Genomic DNA, 19,469 nt, shown 5'->3' on the forward strand with positions numbered 1-19,469 from the left:
CGGGAAAGAAATGCCTGCAATGCCAGTATCCCATATGGGCACTAGTTTGAGTCCTGGTTGCTCCACTTCTGTTCCAGCTCTCTACTGTAGCCTCGGAAAGCAGTGGAAGATGGCCTAAGTCCTTGGGCCTCTGCACCCCCGTGGAAGACCCGAAGAAGCTCCTGGCTTCGCATCAGCACAGATATGGCTGTTGTGGCCAACTGGAGAGTGAACCAGTGAATGGAAGACCCCTCTCTCTCTCTCTCTCTGCTTCTTCATCTCTTCAAATAAATAAATCTTTAAAAAAAAATTGTATATATGAACTATATTCAATCTGTTAAAAACTAAAAATAAAAGTGAACAAGAAAAGAGCTGCACATTGAATCAGTCTCTTCAATTTGCCTTTCTGATTTTTCATTTCTTTCTCTCTCGGTGCTCAATTCTACTGTAGATTAGATCTCCAGAAGACTACTGCGTCTTCGCTCATTTGTTTCTGGTCTATTTCTTAATCCATCCTCTTAATTTCAATCACTGTGTTTTTTGATATCCAGAATTTTATTATGTTCTTCTTTTCAAACTTGGTTATTCTTGTCTTAGGATTTATATCTATGAATATTTTTAATATATTTTAAAATCTAAAGATTGTCATTTTTGAGTTTTCAGGATGTAAATCATTTAACTAGCTAGGTCTGTGGACTCTCCCTTATTGTGATTCATATTTCTTCCTGTGGCACTTAAGTGATTTCTATAAGCTAATTCCCAAAAACTGATGTTTCTCCTTGGGCATTCTGAGTGCCCAAAGCTGTGAAAGCATTCATACTGAGCGGTGGTACCACCATTAACTACTGGTTTTTAGGTTCTGAGAGAATTTCAGTACAGTAGGTCCTAGTATCTGTAGGTTCCCCATCTGTGGATTCAACCAACTGCAGATCAAACACGTTTGGGGAAAAAAACCTTGTGTCTGTATTATACACATACAGGCTTTTTTGTCGTTAGTCCCAAAATAATACAGTACAAGACTTTTTCCACAGCATTTACATTGTATTGGCTCTTACAAGTCATCTATAAAGAATTTAAAATATAAAGGAGAATGAGCACTGATTATATACAAACACCATATAAGAAACTTAAACCTCTGTGGATTTTGGTATTATCATGTGTTCTGGAACCATTCCCTCACAAATAATGAGGGAAGATTGTATTAACTCTCTAGCTTGAGACAGTTGTAAACAATTACTTCAGGACAGCTAAATCCAGATGCATATGTTGGGATACTATCTGGTGATCGCTATCATTTCCAACCTGACCTTGACAATTCCTGTTCTTTCTCCTGAACATTTTTTGCTCTTTTTCCATATCAAGCTGCCCTTTGTAACTCTGAGTTTTATGCCAAGGACTAGGTCCCACCTTCTCATGGCCTTGGCGCACCCTGCCTCTTCTACACTTTATGAAAATACTATCAAAATCAAGACAGCAAAGGTGGGTGTTCGGTCTAGCACTTCAGATGTCACAATTGGGACACTTGCACCTCACATCAAAGTGTTGTCTGAGGTTCAACATTAAGCTCCTACTCCTGATTAGCTTCCTGCTAGTGTAGACGCTGGGAGGCACTGGGTGCCTGCCACCCACACTTGGGAGATCTGAGTTAAGCTCCAGGCTGCCAGCTTCAGACCCTAGTCTGGTGCAGGGCTTACACAGGCACTGGGGGAGTCAGCCAGTGGAGGAGAGTGACTATTTATTCTCATTCTTTCTTTCTCTCTCTGCCTTGCAAATAAGTAAACGGAAGTTAAATCAAGGCAGCAGTCATTATGCGAAAATAAGGCCCTGGTCTTCAACATTTCTTCACTTCCCTGTCCTTTCCTCCCCGTGGTCTATGGCACCTGTAGATTTCCCTTTTGGCTATTTTTGTATTATTTTCAACCTTCAAGTGTGTGTGAGGCAGGATTTCCCATAGCAGTGCAGACTACCAAAGTGACCAAAAGCCTAAAACTGAGCTTGTAACAATGGATTACACGGATGCATAACTGTGACAAAAAGAGGTCAAATTTTGGAAATCTACAAAAGCAGGTAAAAAAGAGTCTATAAGCCTTTTTAGTAAATTTTTTTGTAAAGATTTATTTTACTTATTTGAAAGGCAGAGATACAGAGAAAAGGGGAGGGAGGGAGGGAGGAAGAGGAAGAGAAAGAGAGAGAGAGAGAGAGAGAGAGAGAGAGAGATCAATCTTCCATCCACTGGTTCATTCCCCAAATGGTGACAACGGCCAGGTCTGGACCAGGCTGAAGCCAGGAGCCTCTTTTGTGTGTCCCACATGGGTGTAGGGGACCAAACACTTGGCCATCTTCAGCTGCTTTCCTAGGCACATTAGCAGGGAATTGGATCAGAAGTGGGGCAACTGGGATGTGAAATGGGATGGCTGGAGGATGCTTAATCTGCTACACCACAGCGCAGGCCCCCAAACTTATATAGTTTAATACATAAAACTAGACATCTACACTGGCAGCAATAGGTGGATAAAAACTTCTCTCAGGCTGTCACCAAAATTTTCCTAAGAGTTGCACTTTGTAACTCCAAATTGTCTTTCTCTCCCTTAACATCTAGTACCAGTGTTTCTGCTTTGACAAGATTTAAGAAGAGAAAAAGACTTTGGTCATCTTGCTCTTTACAAAGGCATTACATATAGGTGGCACTGTTTTTCACTTGTGACTTCTTACAATCATTTTGCAGATGAAACAGTACAATTCTTTTCTTTTCACCAAGTGAGAAAACCACCATTTGCCAAGTGAGAAAACCACCATTTCCCAAACAAGGGAATGGCTTTATGGGTTATATCCAAGATAGATTTGGGAAAAGAGACTAGCAGAGGTCAATTAGGCAGCAACCACAATCAATTACAAGTTAATAAGAACAAGGAAAACAGTAAGGAATAGAATAGAGTTATGCAAAAAAAAGTATTCTAGTAAATTACAGGGGGCCAGTGCTGTGGCTCAGTGGGTTAAGCTGCCGCCTGCAAGGTCAGCATCCCATATGGGTGCTGCTTCAAGTCCTGGCTGCTCCACTTCCAGTCCAGCCCCCTGCTTATGTGCCTGGGAAAGCAGTGGAAGATGGCCCAAGTGCTTGGGCCCCTGCACCCACATGGTAGCCCAGGCGAAACTCCTGGCTCAAGACCAGCCCAGCTCTAGTCATTGTGGCCATTTGACAAGTGAACCAGCAGATGGAAGATTCTCTGTCTCTACCTCTCACTCTGTAATTTTTTTTTTTTTTTTGACAGATAGAGTTTGACAGTGAGGTAGAGAGACAGAGAGAAAGGTCTTCCTTCCGTTGGTTCACCCACCAAATGGCCGTTATGCAAGCCAGGAGCCAGGTGACTCTTCCTGGTCTCCCACGTGGGTGCAGGCGCCCAACCACTTGGGCCATCCTCCACTGCCTTCCCAGACCACAGCAGAAAGCTAGACTGGAAGAGGAGCAACAGGGACTAGAACCCAGTGCCCATATGGGATGCCGGCGCTGCAGGCAGAGGATTAATCAAGTGAGCCATGGCGCCGGCCCCTGTAACTCTTTCTAATAAATAAATCAATAAATATTTAAAAGAACAAACAGGATTTGACAGCAATAGACAGGCAAGGGAGATCACCTAGGATGCATGAACAACAGAAAGAATAATGAGGCCACTATACAAAAAAAATTCAGAAGACAGAGGTCATTTGATTTGAAAAAGAAGATAATGAGGTTACATATGTTGATTTTCAGAAGATACAGCTAGAACATTTTGTTTTCATTAGGCCAATGCTTCTCACACCAGGCCATCTGCCAGCTGTTATTAATCCACAGTAAGATAAGGGGCAAGCATCGAAATGTAAATCAATCTTACTACTAATCAGTGTTGAATTTAGCTAATATTTTTAAAGCTAGGTTTCTCTGTGCAGGAAACAGTACATGCTGGAGTACTCTGAGGAACACTGCTCTAGACTGTAACTTATTTCCTGCAATAGAAATGGTAAGGATCTGGGACCCAGAATCAGAGAGAGTCTAGTCTACTGTTCAATTGGTAAAATATGTATTGCACAAACACTCATAGATGATGCCCATCATATACAATTACTGATATAATTAGTTACTTTTTTATATTAAAAACCTTATTACGTAAGTATTACTATTGCTGTCCCAACTTACAGATGAGAAAATTGAGGCACAGAGAAGGAACTTCTCTGTCTCAAGTGGCAGAGGCAGTAGTTCAGTCTAAAAGTTGTGTGTTAATCACCACAGTATGCTGCCTCTTTAGTTCTATGTCGGACAGAAACATTACCAAAAATGCCTAGCACAGCGCTTCCATACATTTCCAGAAGCTAGTATCTGTTGAAAAGGTGAACAAATGGACACAGCAAATAGAAAACCAGAACACTCAGAAAACAGAAAGATCAACTGAGTGTCTACCACAGGATGAAAAAGCTGGAGAATGTCAAGAAATTAAAAAATATATATACTGTTCACACTTGAAATACTATTCACACTTCTCACATTTAGAAGTCAATCCAAAAAACCAAATAGAAGTTTAAAAAAATTTAAAAGTATTTGGAAAAGATAAAGGAAAACCTGGGTCAGCAATTATGGTTAACTTATCCCAGAAATCTGGCTGGGAACAGAATACAAAATCATATTCCAGCTCCAGTGAAAAACAAAAGAAAATAAAATCTTTTTTTTAATATATACAAATTAATATATATTAAACTACATGCACACTATAAAATCTCTTTAGTATCTAAAATGTAAGCTTGAAACTGAATTGAGGTAAACACCTCAGTATGTTTGTACTTCACTATATAATACGACAAACACACTCATATTCTGGGAATAATGAGAGGCACATAAGAAAACTATCTTTATCTAGTACTTACTAGGATTATCTAACAACTCAATGGCAATGATGGAAAGCAAGGATTCTGTCTCAGTTCACCAACAATTCTGACTGATCACAGTCTCACAGGTTTCTCATGCCATTCAAGCATTTCTTGAACTCCTGCACACTCCTGTAAGCAGAGGCTTCCTTTACCCAAATTCTCCACTCTGATGTTGCACATATGACAAGAAATACTGAGCTAGGACATCTCAATAACAGATTTAATAAGGATTATGCAAATTATCAGCTAGACTTAAGTATAAACAAGACTGGTTTCAGAGTTTACTAGCTATGACAAAACACTTGGACATAAGCATTTTCAAATGTTAACAGTAACAACATAAGAGGAAACCACAAAATTGAATGGAGAAAAAGCTGCAGAAAAAAAGGTAACTTAAAAATGACTACAAAACAAAAACTGACTTGTAAAAATAAATGTAGAACATAACTGAGGGATACAATAGTCAATGGTTTTGAAGAAGTGCTTATCCCGCGAAGTCTCTTACCAGTGTCTGAAATGTAAGCATGAAGCTGTGTCGAGTCCTCAGAAGACATGCTGGAAAGGTCATCTAAAGACTGCAGAAAAAGCCAGGGAACAACTTTTTAAGTTTTACAGAGAAAAAAGTGTGAAAGAATTCTGCATCTTAGATGCACTGCTCATCTCCATTGCAGGTACACCTTACTAATTTTTCTATCCTCACCCTCACAATACTAATTCTCTCCACTTATCCTAACTGAGTAAAGAGAAGCCAAAATTAAGAAATTATACCAAAAAAAGTAATCAAGTTAATACTTAAGATTTCTTTCTTCACTGCTTATCCTTAAGTAACCACTTTTCAATTATACTCAATATATGGCAAGAAAAGAAAAACTGTATAACAGTAAATAAACATACTCTCAGGTTAACATTTCAATTTTTAGATGTTAAACTAGAACCAGCTCACTTCTGTTAATTAAATAATTTTACTAGTTAATTTAGATCCCTTATCTAGAAATGAGGATAATAGTATCTACATTACAGGATTATGTGAGAATTAAATGAGATGACATATAAAACGTTACTTATTAAATGAAATCAGTTCAAAGTCTGCGACAGATTTTAAATAATTTTCAAACAATTTCATAAGCAAAAATCTTGATGGAGTAATTCCAAACAAAATCTTTCGAATGACAGCCTCTGTAGGCCATGTACAGGGAACATAAGCTCATGAAGAAAGCAGACACTGCAGAACAACAGTGAACACGGCTGCCTGAAACTGTCTTCTTAGAGATGACTGCTCGCAGGGCTGCCCCTCGGATGGCATCTGGGAATTCCCACCATTCTCTAACTGACAAGAGTGGCTCACGGCAGCTCAGGTCTGTACAATGTGGTTTATGCTGAACACTTGTTTTCCTTCTTAGATCTGGAACTTTGGTATGTACTAGACAGAGCAGGTGCTCCTGGATCTGCCTCCCACAAAAACTCTGTGTACTTTATCTCCAGTAAGACAACTGACCTCTCAAACATTCAGCTATTACAAACAACTTAAAAGAAAAAATAATGCCAGTGAAAGGGAAAACAAAACAATTCTCCATCTTTCTCCCTCTTCCTTGCCCAGCTAAACTGTGGACTGAAACCATTAAGGAACCCTGATATTTCTTCCTAACAGAATTATAGGAAATAAGTTACTCAATGGCAAGGCTTGGATATGTCAGAGAACGGAAATGTTCACTACTTTGTTTCACCCTCAATATATGTAAGACCAGTGACAGTTTATATTGCTGAAAACTTGTCATTCTCACATCTTAAATCATAAAACGTAGTTGCTATAAAACTTCCTAAGCTTAAAAAATTCTTTTTATAATCAATCCATATTTATTTTAGTGTAGACTTTAAGAACATGTAAAACCTCTTGGTTATCCCTATTAGTTTTATGATTTTTACGTCACAGGAGAAAAAACTAAATGTGAACATTTAGGTGTCACATATTTACTGCCTACTACAGCACTAATCAAAGAATCATTCAATTACACTAAACACTGGAAATAACTTAATCAACTTCTTTATAAAGTGCGGTGGCAATTATGCAGGTGTGATCTAAGACCAATTTCCAAAGTAAAAATGAAATAAAATTTTAAATTCTAATTCACAGATGCCTTATATGCGAATTTGTATACTTCTTTAAAAACATAACTGGGTGCTTAAAATGTATCATCTGCCCACATATGTCAAGGCCTAGGCTTTCACATTTTCAAGTCACTGTCATAACTAAGGTACCTATCATACTTACCAAATTTATGCTTCCTGTAGGAGACCCATTAAAAGATTCTGTAACAGAGAAATTCAACTTAGTATACAGTAAAAAGAAATCTGAAATTTTTCTTTTATTTAAGTACAAACACCAAGAATGAAAGCCAACAAGCCAAGCTATAACAAAAAGGTAAAGAAAATTTGAGGTATATTCCCAAACACCTGATCTCTTTAGTCCCATGGTTTTGTAAGCCAGGTATTTCAGTGAAAATGAATGTTCAGAGACATGAATGTGACAGCTGACCAATAACAACAAGGCTTTCATGTACAGGAGAGCAATGTTAAATACCGTCATTCTCAGAGTACCCTATTAAGCAGCCTAATACAACACGATTCTAAGGAAAAGACTGCAGTGTGAAAGCCCATTAGGGAATGGCAGTATTACTCTTTCTCACTGGATTAACTATGCCAAAAAAAGTAGTTCAGTATTGAGAGAAAAACAGAGTGATTTTAAATATATCTATTAAGCCCACTTATTCTTGGTAGATTTGGCTCAAAAACATTGGAAGACTACATTTGTAAATCAATACATAACTAATATACTAGAAGATCCTTAATAATCCATACATAATGCAAATTAATTAAAAGGCAACTAGGAAAAATTAATTTTTAAAATTCATATTAGAGAATGTCAAACAAAACTTTTTCTCTCAGGGTTTTCTTGTACATATAAGCAACCAGGTTTCTAATTAGGATATCTTATCTGTCTGTTTGAAAGCCAGAGAGAGAGAGAGAGAAAGAGAGAGAGAGAGACAGAGTTCCCATCAACTGGTTAACTCCCCAAATACCCACAAGGGCTGGGGATGGGGCTAAGCTAGGCCGTAGCCAGGAGCCAAGAACTCAATCCAGGTCTCAGATCTAGCTGATAGAAACTCCAATTACTTGAGTCACCCATCACTGCTGCCTTCCAGAGTCTACATTAGCAGGAAGCTACAGTCAGGAGACAGAGTTGGGTTTGGAATACAGGTCCTCCAATTTGAGACATGAGCATCTCAACCATGTCTTAACCACTAGGCTGAACACCCAACCCATATATACAAAAAGAAATACACTTATTGGGGCTGGCATTGTGCTGCTGCAGCAGGTTAACCTCTGCCTGTGATCCTGGTATCCCATATGAGTACTAACTGGAGTCCCTGCTGCTCAACTTTTGATCCTGTTCCCCATTAATGTGCCTGGGAAAGCAATGGAAGATGGCCCAAGTACTTGAGTCCCTGCCGCCCACAAGGAAGACCCTGGTGAAGTCCCTCTCCTGGCTTTGGCATGACCCAGCCCAGCCCTGGCTGTTGTGGCCATCTGGGGAGTAGACCAATGGATGGGAGATTCTCTGTCTCTCTCTCTCTGTAACTCCACCTTTAAAATAAATAAATGAATAAATAAATCTTAAAAAAACAGCATACATCTAAACACAAAGCTGTGCCAGCTTACCTCCATCCCCATCATCTGATCCTCTGAAACTAGGATCTTTTAACATGTCAAGCTCAGCTAACATACGTACATACAGGGCATTCTGTCTGAATGAAGGATAAAATCTTTCATCTCGTAGCATCAACTCATATACCTTGTGGAAATAAATCAAGATATTCAATAATTAATACAGATATAAGGGGATTTCTGTTAAGTAAGATTTCACCAAAAACTACATGGCGGTCTTGCCATAACATTTCACAGTTAAAAGACGTCAGCAGTGACACTATACACAGTTAATGGTTATTTCTGGTTCCTCCACTACCTGAATCACACTGAAGAGAATCCTACTGCCAACACAAATCACATGACTGGTTTTATAGATAACAGATTAGAAAGCAGTGTTTTCTATGAAACAAGTACAGTGGACTTCAAAAAGTTCATGGACGCACACACTGCATAGATTTAAAATTTTTGTACCAAAATAAATCCTCTTTTCTCATGCACTTTTTGAAGTATATTTAGATGAAAGGCTCAATGCTCATATTAAAAACAATTTTTAAGGCATGTTATTCATATTAGTTCATCAAATTCTAAGACTAGAATATCTGACTTTTTGGCCAGATTCCAATAAAACAACTCAACACAAGGATTTTCCTCCCTGGTCAATTAAAGAAATAGAGAAAATAGTGGCCTACAAATTTGAAACTGAGAAGTATTATTGTTATAATTTCCATTTTTTAGTTTACAGTCTTCTTTTTAAATGTTTCAATAACTTGTTAAAAAACTACACTGACATAGAAATATACATTTTTTTCAAGAAAATAAAATGATAAATATTATACACTATACCTTCCTTTGAATATCATCAAAAATTTCAGGGGTTGGATCTTCATGATTCAAAGTATCTGCTAATTTTGCTACTAAATAGTCATCAACAGTAACTCTTGGAGATGCCTAACAGAAAAACAACAGTAGTAGTAATCTTGTTAATTTTGAAAAACAAGTTAATACTCAATGGTTATGATCGAAAGTAACTGGAAGATAAGAATCACTGGTTTGTGATGTTCATGAACGCAAAAACTGAGTTAGAGTCTTCCTCACATACCAGAGGTGATTGGTAGTCAAACACGGACTTAAATCAACTTTTGCTGAACAAGTTACCTCTTACCTGACCTCATTTACTCCATCTGTAAAATAGAGTTAACACTACAGAAAGTTATTTAAGATTCCTCTAGGGGCCAGCGTTGCAGCACACCAGGTAAGATTTGACTCTTGCGACACTGCATGCCATATGGGCACCAGTTTCAGAGCAGGCTGCTCCACTTCCCATCCAGCTCCCTGATAATGCACCTGGGAAAGCAGCAGAAGATGGCCCAAGTGCTTGGGCCCCTGCACCCATGTAGGAGACCCGGAAGAAGCTCTAGGCTCCTCGCTATGGCCTGGCCCAGCCCTGGCCACTGCAGCCATGTGGGGAGTAAACCAGCAGATGGAAGCTCTCTCTATCTGTCTCTCCTACTCTCTGACTTTCAAATAAATAAATAAATCTTTAAAAAAAAAAGATTACTGTAAAGATTAAAAATATTTATGTAAAACTATAACATAGTATCTGGCACAGAGAAAGCACTGTCATTAGATGCTACTGTTTAGTGTCCACCAGCACTGGATGTATACTGATACAACTGCCAAAAGAGAAAGCCATGTGACTTACCATCTGACACCAGAGAATCCTTCTGAATGGCCTTTAAAAGAGACTACAGTAATCCTAAATTTGTTTTCATAATGCTTCAGCAAAGTTTTAGTGTGATATTGACGGGAAAAATATCTGAAACGTTATTTGCTTCAAGAAGCTCCATTTCAAAGTAAATAATATGACAAATACTACACAGAAATACAAAATCTGACCTTTCAATTTCAATGATTACTTTATAGGGAAAAAATGCTGAAAAGCAAGGCATGTCAATAGCATTGGCATGGTAGCATCTCAATTTTTAATTCTGAAGGCTCTAGAGAGTGAGTGAGTGCTAGAGATGGTAACTTTTAGAGAAAAACAAAACATGCATTGTTTAAATAATTTCACTATTCAGTAAGATACCTAAGGAACAGAATGGAGACATCAACAAAGGAGAAAAAGTAAACAGGGTACAAATGCATAGGAAAAGAGCTATACAATTTCTGATGTTCCTTTAAAAATTCAACATTCTTATTAGCAAACCCACATAAATGAGTGCGGTTGCTTTTTTTTTTTTTTTTTTTTTTTTTTTTTTTTTTTTGTGGTGTAGAGGAAGTGCTTATTTGTTGTGTGTGAAGTTGGTTTCCTGAAATAACAGAAATAAGCAAATTCAACTATGTGATAAAAAATTAAGAGTAAAATATGATCTTAGTTGGTCCAGCCTTTAATTTATCCTCTAAGCTTACTAAACTCAGCTTCTTGGAAATAAAGAAAAACAGGTCAATTAAAAGTAGTATTTTCATATTTGTTTAATTAAAAAAATCTGAAAGCCAGAATACAGAGAGAGAAAGAGAGAGACAAATCTTCTATCTGCTGGTTCACTCCCTGGATGGCTGCCAGGCCAAGGCAAGGAAGCTGGAATTCCATCGTGCCTCCAACATGGGTGGCAGGGCCCAAGCACCTGGGCTACCATCACCTGCCTTCCCAGGCACATCAGCAGGAACCCAGATGGGAAGCAGAACAATCAAGACTCAAACCAGCGCTTCAACTTTTAATTTTTCTTGTACATCTCAAGACACAGCATCATCCTTTGTATTGGATGATTAACACTTTCAGAGAGCCAGAATTGGACATAACTAATTAGGGAGTCCTTCTCCCTAGTAACACAGAAGAAATACTTACACATACTTGTTATTACTTTAACAAAGAACTATGAAAGCAGATATTTTCTCAAAATTATCTATGAATACAACTGTGGTTATTTAAACAAAATTATAGGACTAGTTAACAGTGGCCATTACTGGTAATTAATAGAACTCTGATCAAGTAATATGTGTGAGAAAAATATAAGTTTACAATGTTTTTAGCCTCTGATTCAATTTAATTTTTATAAATCTGTAATATACATTTAAATTTTGTAGCCTATATTATCTTCTGAAAACATGGAAATTTAAGACATTTGAAAAAACAGATTGTTTATTTGAAAGGCAAAGTGACACAGACAGAGGGAGAGAAGAGAGAGAAATCTTCCATCCTATGGTTCACTCCCCAAATGAATGCAACAGCCAGGGTTGGGCCAGGCCAAAGCCAGGAGCATCAGCTCCATCCTGGTCTCCCGTGAGGGTAGCAGGGGAGGAGCAAGAGCCAGGACTCCAACCAGCACTCTGACATGGGACACTGGAGTCATGAGCAGCAGCTTAACATACCGCCCCACAATGCCAGCCCAGAAACTTAAACTTTTTAAAAACAAAATGTACGTACAACATAAAAGCAGAACGTACATACAAAAATAAATTTCCTGTATTTAATTTTAAAAAGCCAATGAGTTTTCTATTTGTTCCATGATGCAAGGGGATAATTTTACTACTTCTTTTTCCTTTTCCAGTAACACTACTAGCAACTGGCTGCAGCCTTCAGGACATCCTTTCTCCCACGCAGCTTTACGACTTGAACACAGTTAAATGGAAAATTCTCTTTGACTTTTCACTTTGGTCTTTTCAAGCCCAAATCAAATTTATTTATTCTGTTAATCCAATGTGACATCAATATTCTTTCAACAAAATCACTTGGCATGGAAAAACTCGCTTTTTATTTACTAAAACCAGCAAGTTTTTTGATCTGCAGGAATGTTTGCAGTTTGCAAAAATGCCCAACAACTTTGTATCCATGGCTTGCTCCGTAGGTGGGCCAGCTGTTTGTCAGTCAGGTCCTCTGCATCTCTAAATTCAGCACACAAGCTGTCCCTGCACAAAAGGGCTTCCCTGTCTCCTCCAGATTTTTAATGGAGAGGAATTTTTATTTTTTCTCTTTAATTTTTGAGATAACATTTTTAATTTATATCAAGGTCTTATTAATAGGCCCATTTTAGAAGAAGTTTGAGTTGGGGCTGATGTTGTGGCACAGTGGGTGAGGCTGCCACCTGCAGTGCCAGCATCCCATGTGGGCACTGGTTCTAGTCCCAGCTGCTCCTCTTCCAATCCAGCTCTCTGCTGTGGCCTGGGAAGGCAGTGGAGGATGGCCCAAGTCCTTGGGCTCCTGCACTCTCATGGAAGACCTGGAGGAATCTCCTGGCCCCTCGCTTCAGACTGGCCCAGCTCCAACCATTGAGGCCATTTGGGGAGTGAACCGGCAGATGTAGGAACACTTTCTCTCTCTGCCACTGTCTCTCTGTAACTCTGCTTTTCAAATATATAAATAAAAATCTTTAAAATATGTTTGAGTACAATGATGTCAATATTAAGGAAAATACCTGTTTCCTGGGGAGAACGGTTTTAAAATAGAGATAATTTAAATTTATGAAATTGAAGTTGGGTTTCAAACAAATTAAGCCTGTAAGTCAAGAAACTATTTAGGCCGGCGCCCAGCTCAATAGGCTAATCCTCCACCTGCGGTGCCGGCACACCGGGTTCTAGTCCCGGTCAGGGCGCCGGATTCTGTCCCTGTTGCCCCTCTTCCAGGCCAGCTCTCTGCTGTGGCCAGGGAGTGCAGTGGAGGATGGCCCAAGTGCTTGGGCCCTGCACCCGCATGGGAGACCAGGAGAAGCACCTGGATCCTGGCTCCGGATCAGCGCGATGCACTGGCCACAGCGCACCGGCTGTGGCGGCCATTGGAGGGTGAACCAATGGCAAAGGAAGACCTTTCTCTCTGTCTTGCTCTCTCTCACTGTCCACTCTGTCAAAAAAAAGAAAAAAGAAAAAAGAAACTCTATTTAAGTTGGCTGTCCTTTTCTGGTAACTTTGATTGTCATGTGGTCTTATTTCAACAAAATGAGATGTGTTTGCTTGCAGCTAACACACACCATCAAACACGTCAGGTCAGGCATCTCATCCTTTTCTAGCTCCAACTGCATGCCTCAAAGACCACTCACCAGTTTTAGAGAAACAGCATGCAATTCTGTTTTCTGTGTTTCTTCTCTCCATTCTCATTCCTGCAGTATTTTCCTACACTCTGTCCTCTGCTTTGAGAACACGATTTTACCACAGGCCAACATTTTCCAGCATCTTTCAATAGCTGGCAAGAATGACAGCCATCTTGTAGACATGAATCTAAGAAAGTTATCTCCTGATATTTTTGTATGTCAAAATCTCAAGTGTTACTCAGATTCTGAGGAAAATAAAAAATGAACAACTGAACTTTCACTGCAAAAGCTTCACTATCACAAGCAAGAAATCAAATTCTGTTTTCAGCAGTGTTGTGTACAGGGAACACATGACACTTAGCAAGTAACACCTTTTTGTTTTCTTTGGAAAGTCCACGCACTGCAATTTGTTAAAATTTATGTTTGCACTTTATGCTGAGTACATAGATAGATGAGTAAAGTTTGTTTTGTATTTTCTGCAGTTTGTTGAAACCCAGGAAATAAAAGAGATACCTATAGCTCTATTTCTCAAATCTAAGTACTTAGCACCCATGTGAAATAATATTTTTCTCACAGTGATCTGATGCATACCTGACATACTACAGAAAACATGACAGTTGGTCAGACAGAACAAACTCAGCTCTACCTGCCTGGGGGCCAAAACATCTGTTAACCAAAGTTCCTCTCCTGTTTACCCACAGGACATTTTAGCTGAAACCTCCAAACCTCAGTCTCACAGAATAATCAAGGAAACAACAGGCCAACACACATTCATGTTTGCTATGCCCACGCCTATTCAGTAATCACTACATTCAACTGATCACTGGTGTCTTTCAGAGAGATGGGAAACCTTTCTTACTAACTTAGATTGGATTATTGAATCTTAGTGCTTTCATATCCCCTCCACCATGATCAAGTCCAAAATTACATAAGATGTTGTATCTTGTTTATATCCATATTCCTTAATTCAGCTTTATGTACCTTCTATCCTTTGCTATTAAAATAACAAAGGCATCTAGATTTCCATTTTGGTGATGCCTGGATCATACTGGCATTGGTATTATAATTATTCTGATTTGGGGCCATAGCAGTGGCTCAATAGGCTAATCCTCTGCCGGCACAGCAGGTTCTAGTCCCGGTGGGGGCACTGGATTCTGTCCCGGCTGCCCCTCTTCCAGGCCAGCTCTCTGCTGTGGCCCGGGAGTGCAGTGGAGGATGGCCCAAGTGCTTGGGCCTTGCACCCCATGGGAGACTAGGAGAAGCACCTGGCTCCTGCCTTCAGATCAGCGCGGTGCGCCGGCTGCAGCGGCCATTGGAGGGTGAACCAACAGCAAAAGGAAGACCTTTCTCTCTGTCTCTCTCTCACTGTCCACTCTGCCTGTCAAAAAAATAAATAATTATTCTGATTTTTATTATCTGAACTCTTAATAATGGCCACATACACAAAGGCATGAAATTAAACCAGTGTTGTGAAATACAAATTATAATACAGCAAAATTAAAGATGGACCACTAATGTTCACGATTATGATGCCTTTGAACTGTACAGGTAATTCTACTGTGCAGAGTGCTTCAACAATGGGTGATCCATGAGTGCAAACAGCAAATCACAGCTGCTAACATCAGTGGTCAAAGAAAAAACAGCCATCGCTATGGAAGACAGATAATCCATGCTATAGTCATTCAATACTAAAACAATACTTTTGGCTCTTTATGGAAGCACTCAAGTGCTATATTTTTCTTTATCTTTTGTACTCATTGCCAAAATCTAAGACATCATCACAGGTAAATAAGCTCCTACACATCCATCCATGCAATTAAATACCTCTTTGAGAATGAAGTACACCTGTAGAGATCAAAATATATGTATTTCAATATAATGAGGAATTTAAAAACACAATAAATATAGAATCATGCCATTTTAGCAAAGGTTAGAAAAAATGCTGAGCAATATATTGTTTAGGAGAAAATATATTTAGGATAAAAATGTGTGGGAAAACAAGTGAATAATTATCTCCAAATTCAGGAAACTGGAAGTAAAGCAGCAGGTGAACAAGATAGGTGAGAACAAGTAAAGAAAATATACAAAGCTTAAGAGCACATTAAGTAAAGAAAATATACAAAGTAAAGAAAATACACAAAGCTCCAGAGCACATTAAAAGCTGGATAGTGTGTATAAATGTGTTATATATTTATTCTTAAAAAGGTGCACTTATGGGTAGGGTAGGAAGTATCACTACACTCCTTATCTGTATATATGAAATACATGAAATCTGTTCACCTTCTATAAATAAAAAATTATGCAGTTATGAGAGTATGAATATATTTCATGAGGCAGAGTTTTAACATGCTTTAATAAATAAAATTCATGGCTAAAAGTAAAAAAAAAAATTTGTGCAAGTAAGAATAAATTAATAGGTGTCATATTGCAGAGAGTCAATAAAAGTACCACAGTGAGAATGATCTTGAATCTTGAGGATTTCTGTGTCTGCATTAATGAGGGGCACTGGTCTGTAGTTTCCTGGGTGATATGCTGGACTTTGGTATCACACTAACACTGGCCTCATGAAACAAGAAGCCACGTGTTCCTGTCTCCTCCAGTTTCTGAACAGTTTGTGAAATACTATTAGTTCCTGAAACAGTTGACAGAATTACCAGTGAAACTATCTGTCTAGGCCTAGCCTTTTTTCTTTGAGAAGATTTTCAATTATTAATCAATTTCTTTACTTATTACATTAGATTTCAAAATTTCTCCTTCAGTTTGACAATTTTTTAAAACCCAGAAACCTTTTATTTAAAGTATACAAACTTCATGCATTTAATAAATACAACTTTAGGACCACATTGATTCTTTCCCCGCTACCTGCCCCTTCCACCAGTCTGATAATTTCTAACTTCCTAGAAATTTAGCCACTTTAGCTATCCTAGTTTGTTATCATAAAGATGTACATGATATTTACTAACACTTTTTTTAATTTCCATAGGATTGGGGTGACGACTCCTCTTTCATTCACGATTTTGGTGACCTCTATCTTCGCCCACTGTTTCTTGGCAAAGACCCAAGTACTTGAACTATCTATCACCTGGGCCTCCCAGGATGTGCATTAGCAGAAAGCTGGATCAGAAACAGAGCTGGGACTCAAACCCAGGTGCTCTGAGGATGGGATAAGGCTGTACCAGTGACACCTTAATCACTGTGCCAAATGCCTGTCCTAACAACATTTTTTTTAATCATTTTTCATCTTAAATTGACTGTATTATTATAACTACTCCAGTTCTCTTCTGTTTATTTTTTCATGGTTTATCTTTTTCCATGCTTTTACTTTCACCTTACTGTGTCTTTGAATCCAAAACTTTGTGACCTTGAATCTTTTATTTTGTAGATTTAGTATCTGCAGGAGCTTGGCCACATTAATTTAATTTCCCAAATCTCAGACTCTTTCCTTACACAATGAGGATAAAAATAAAGAATACTACCACGACTGAATGAGACAATGTCTGTAAAGTAGCCATGCCCAGCATAAATAATTTTTTGCAAGAACTGCAAAAATTATTAGCAATACTGTCAAAGATAAGAGCACAGTAACCAAAATATATCCTCACCTTTTCTGATAAATATTGTTCATAAATTCCAACAGCTGCTGCTCTTAGAAGACCTTTGGTTTGGTTGGTTTGATGTTTTCCATCCCTTTGGCGACTTAATAAAACCTCTAGCTGTTGCTGGGCTGTAACCCGGTATCCTTCCACTGTCATCCAGAAGAAAAGATGTGCCTGACCTCCAGTTTGCTGCATGTAATCTAACAAAAAAACAAAAACCACAGATATTAATGTCAACAATTAGGGGTCCTTGTAGCTGCAGTAAAGAAAAAGTATTAAACACTTAAAGTATTGGACTGAACATTTAGCCTAGTGGGTAAAATGATGCCTGTGTCCCATATCGGAATACCTAGGTTTGCTAGCTGGCTCTGTTTCCCGACTTCAACTTCCTGCTAATGCAGACCCTGGGAGGTAGTGGTGACAGCTCAAGTAATTGGATTCCTGCCACTCCACATAGGAAACCTGGACTGAGCTCCTGGCTGTCAGCCTTAGCCTCTGGCCCAGCCCTGGCCACTGCAGGCATCTGGGGAGTGAATTAGCACTTGGGAGTTCTCTCCTGGATCTCTCTCAAGTAAATTAAAAAAAAAAAAAAAAAAAAAAGAAAAGGAAAGGAAAAAAAAATTATTTTTTAACATTTCAAGTACTTAAAATGCTATGTCCTAGAAATATAATCAATCTATGATGGGAAAAAACAATGAAAACAAATTAAAAAGCTAAGCATTAGTTCTGTAGGACACTGAAGTAGAAGCATGCACTTTAAAAAATAAAAAATTTGGGGCTAGCACTGTGGCACAGTGGGTAAAATCACCACCTACAGTGCCAGCATCCCATATGGATGCCGGTTCAAGTCCCAGCTGCTCCACTTCCAATCTAGCTCTCTGCTATGACCTGGCAAAGCACCAGAAGATGGCCCAAGTGTCGGGCCCCTGCACCCATGTGGGAGACCCGGGAGAAGCTCCTGGCTCCTGGTTTCAGATTGGTGCAGCTCTGGCCATTGCGGCCAATTGGGGAGTGAACTAGCGGATGGAAGATCGATCAATCTCTCTCTCTTTCTCTCTCTCTCTCTGCCTCTCCTTCTCTCTGTTAACTCTTTCAAATAAATAAATAAAAAAATCTTTAAAAAATTAAATAAAATTTTAGATAGCATTCTTCATGAAAAAACCTCTAATAAATTTTCTATATAAGGCCTCATCAGAAATAAACTACTTCACCAAAAACATTCAACAGTTTTTTTTTTTTTTAATAAGGATTATTTGTTATGACGCTGTATTTCTAGATATACCTGAAATAAAGGGGTTATGTGCTGGGGACACCTACATCTCATATTGGGAGTGGTCAGCTTTTGCCGGACTACTCTGCTCCTAATTCTAGCTCCCTGCTAATGTGTATCCTGGGAGGCAGTAGATAATGGCTCAAGTACTTGAGCCCCTGCCACCTAGTTAGAAGACCTAGATTAAGTTCTGGGCTTCAGCCTGGTTTAACCATGTTTGCTGTTGTGGTAATTTGGGGAGTAAAACAGAGGATGGAAGATCTCTCTCCTCTATTTCCCTCTCTGTGTCACTATGAAGGTTATGGGAACCAAAAATACAATGAGATACCACCGTACACCCATTAGGATAGTAACTAACAACAATAAAAACACAGAAAATATCAAGTGTTGGGAGGATATGAAAAAACTGAAACCTTTTTACACTGTTGGTGGAAATGTAAATGAGACAGTTGATGTGGAAAACAGTAAGATGATTCCTAAAAAATGAATAAAATTACCATATGACCCAGCAATTCCACTGCTGCATATACACCCAAAAGAACCTAAAGCAGAATCTCCAACAAATACTTGTATGTCCATATTCACAGCAGCATTACTCATGATAAGTACACCGTGGAAGCAGTCTAAGCACCCACGGACAGATGAGTGGATACCACAGTGCCACGTGCTCACAATAGTTAAACAGTGGAAGCAGTGGAAGCACGCATGGACAGATGAGCGGTTACCACAATGCCATGTATGGTTGTGAGTCCTTTAATGACAGCAATACACCCTAAGGAATGCACTGATACCGTGCTAACATCACAGAGTACACTTACACAGATTAAGAGGGCTATGATGTCATTACATGATATAATTTTATGGGACCACAGTCATATATGTGGTCCATCACTGAAGGAAATGTAATTATACAGCTCAGGGCAGTATGTGCACTATTAGCCTAAAAAAGAAAAATTCTGACATATGGCATAATATGGGTGAACCTATGCTAAATGAACTAAG

At 38.8% G+C, this 19,469-nt stretch overlaps 1 protein-coding gene across 8 annotated transcripts in view; it reads right to left on the minus strand.

Annotated features, from left to right (window-relative positions):
• Nucleotides 1-19,469, minus strand: part of SNX13 (sorting nexin 13) — a 138,194-nt gene that overhangs the window by 30,808 nt on the left and 87,917 nt on the right. For all 8 annotated transcript variants that reach the window (XM_062179542.1, XM_062179537.1, XM_062179541.1 and 5 more), the window contains 5 exons: nucleotides 17,204-17,397; nucleotides 9,424-9,528; nucleotides 8,593-8,725; nucleotides 7,145-7,182; nucleotides 5,381-5,450 (listed from right to left, as the gene is read on the minus strand). In XM_062179542.1, the coding sequence (XP_062035526.1) occupies nucleotides 5,381-5,450; nucleotides 7,145-7,182; nucleotides 8,593-8,725; nucleotides 9,424-9,528; nucleotides 17,204-17,397 (540 nt within the window). The remainder of the gene's footprint in view (nucleotides 1-5,380; nucleotides 5,451-7,144; nucleotides 7,183-8,592; nucleotides 8,726-9,423; nucleotides 9,529-17,203; nucleotides 17,398-19,469) is intronic.

Source organism: Lepus europaeus, chromosome 20 (assembly GCF_033115175.1).
Source record: "Lepus europaeus isolate LE1 chromosome 20, mLepTim1.pri, whole genome shotgun sequence".
NCBI lineage: Eukaryota > Metazoa > Chordata > Mammalia > Lagomorpha > Leporidae > Lepus > Lepus europaeus.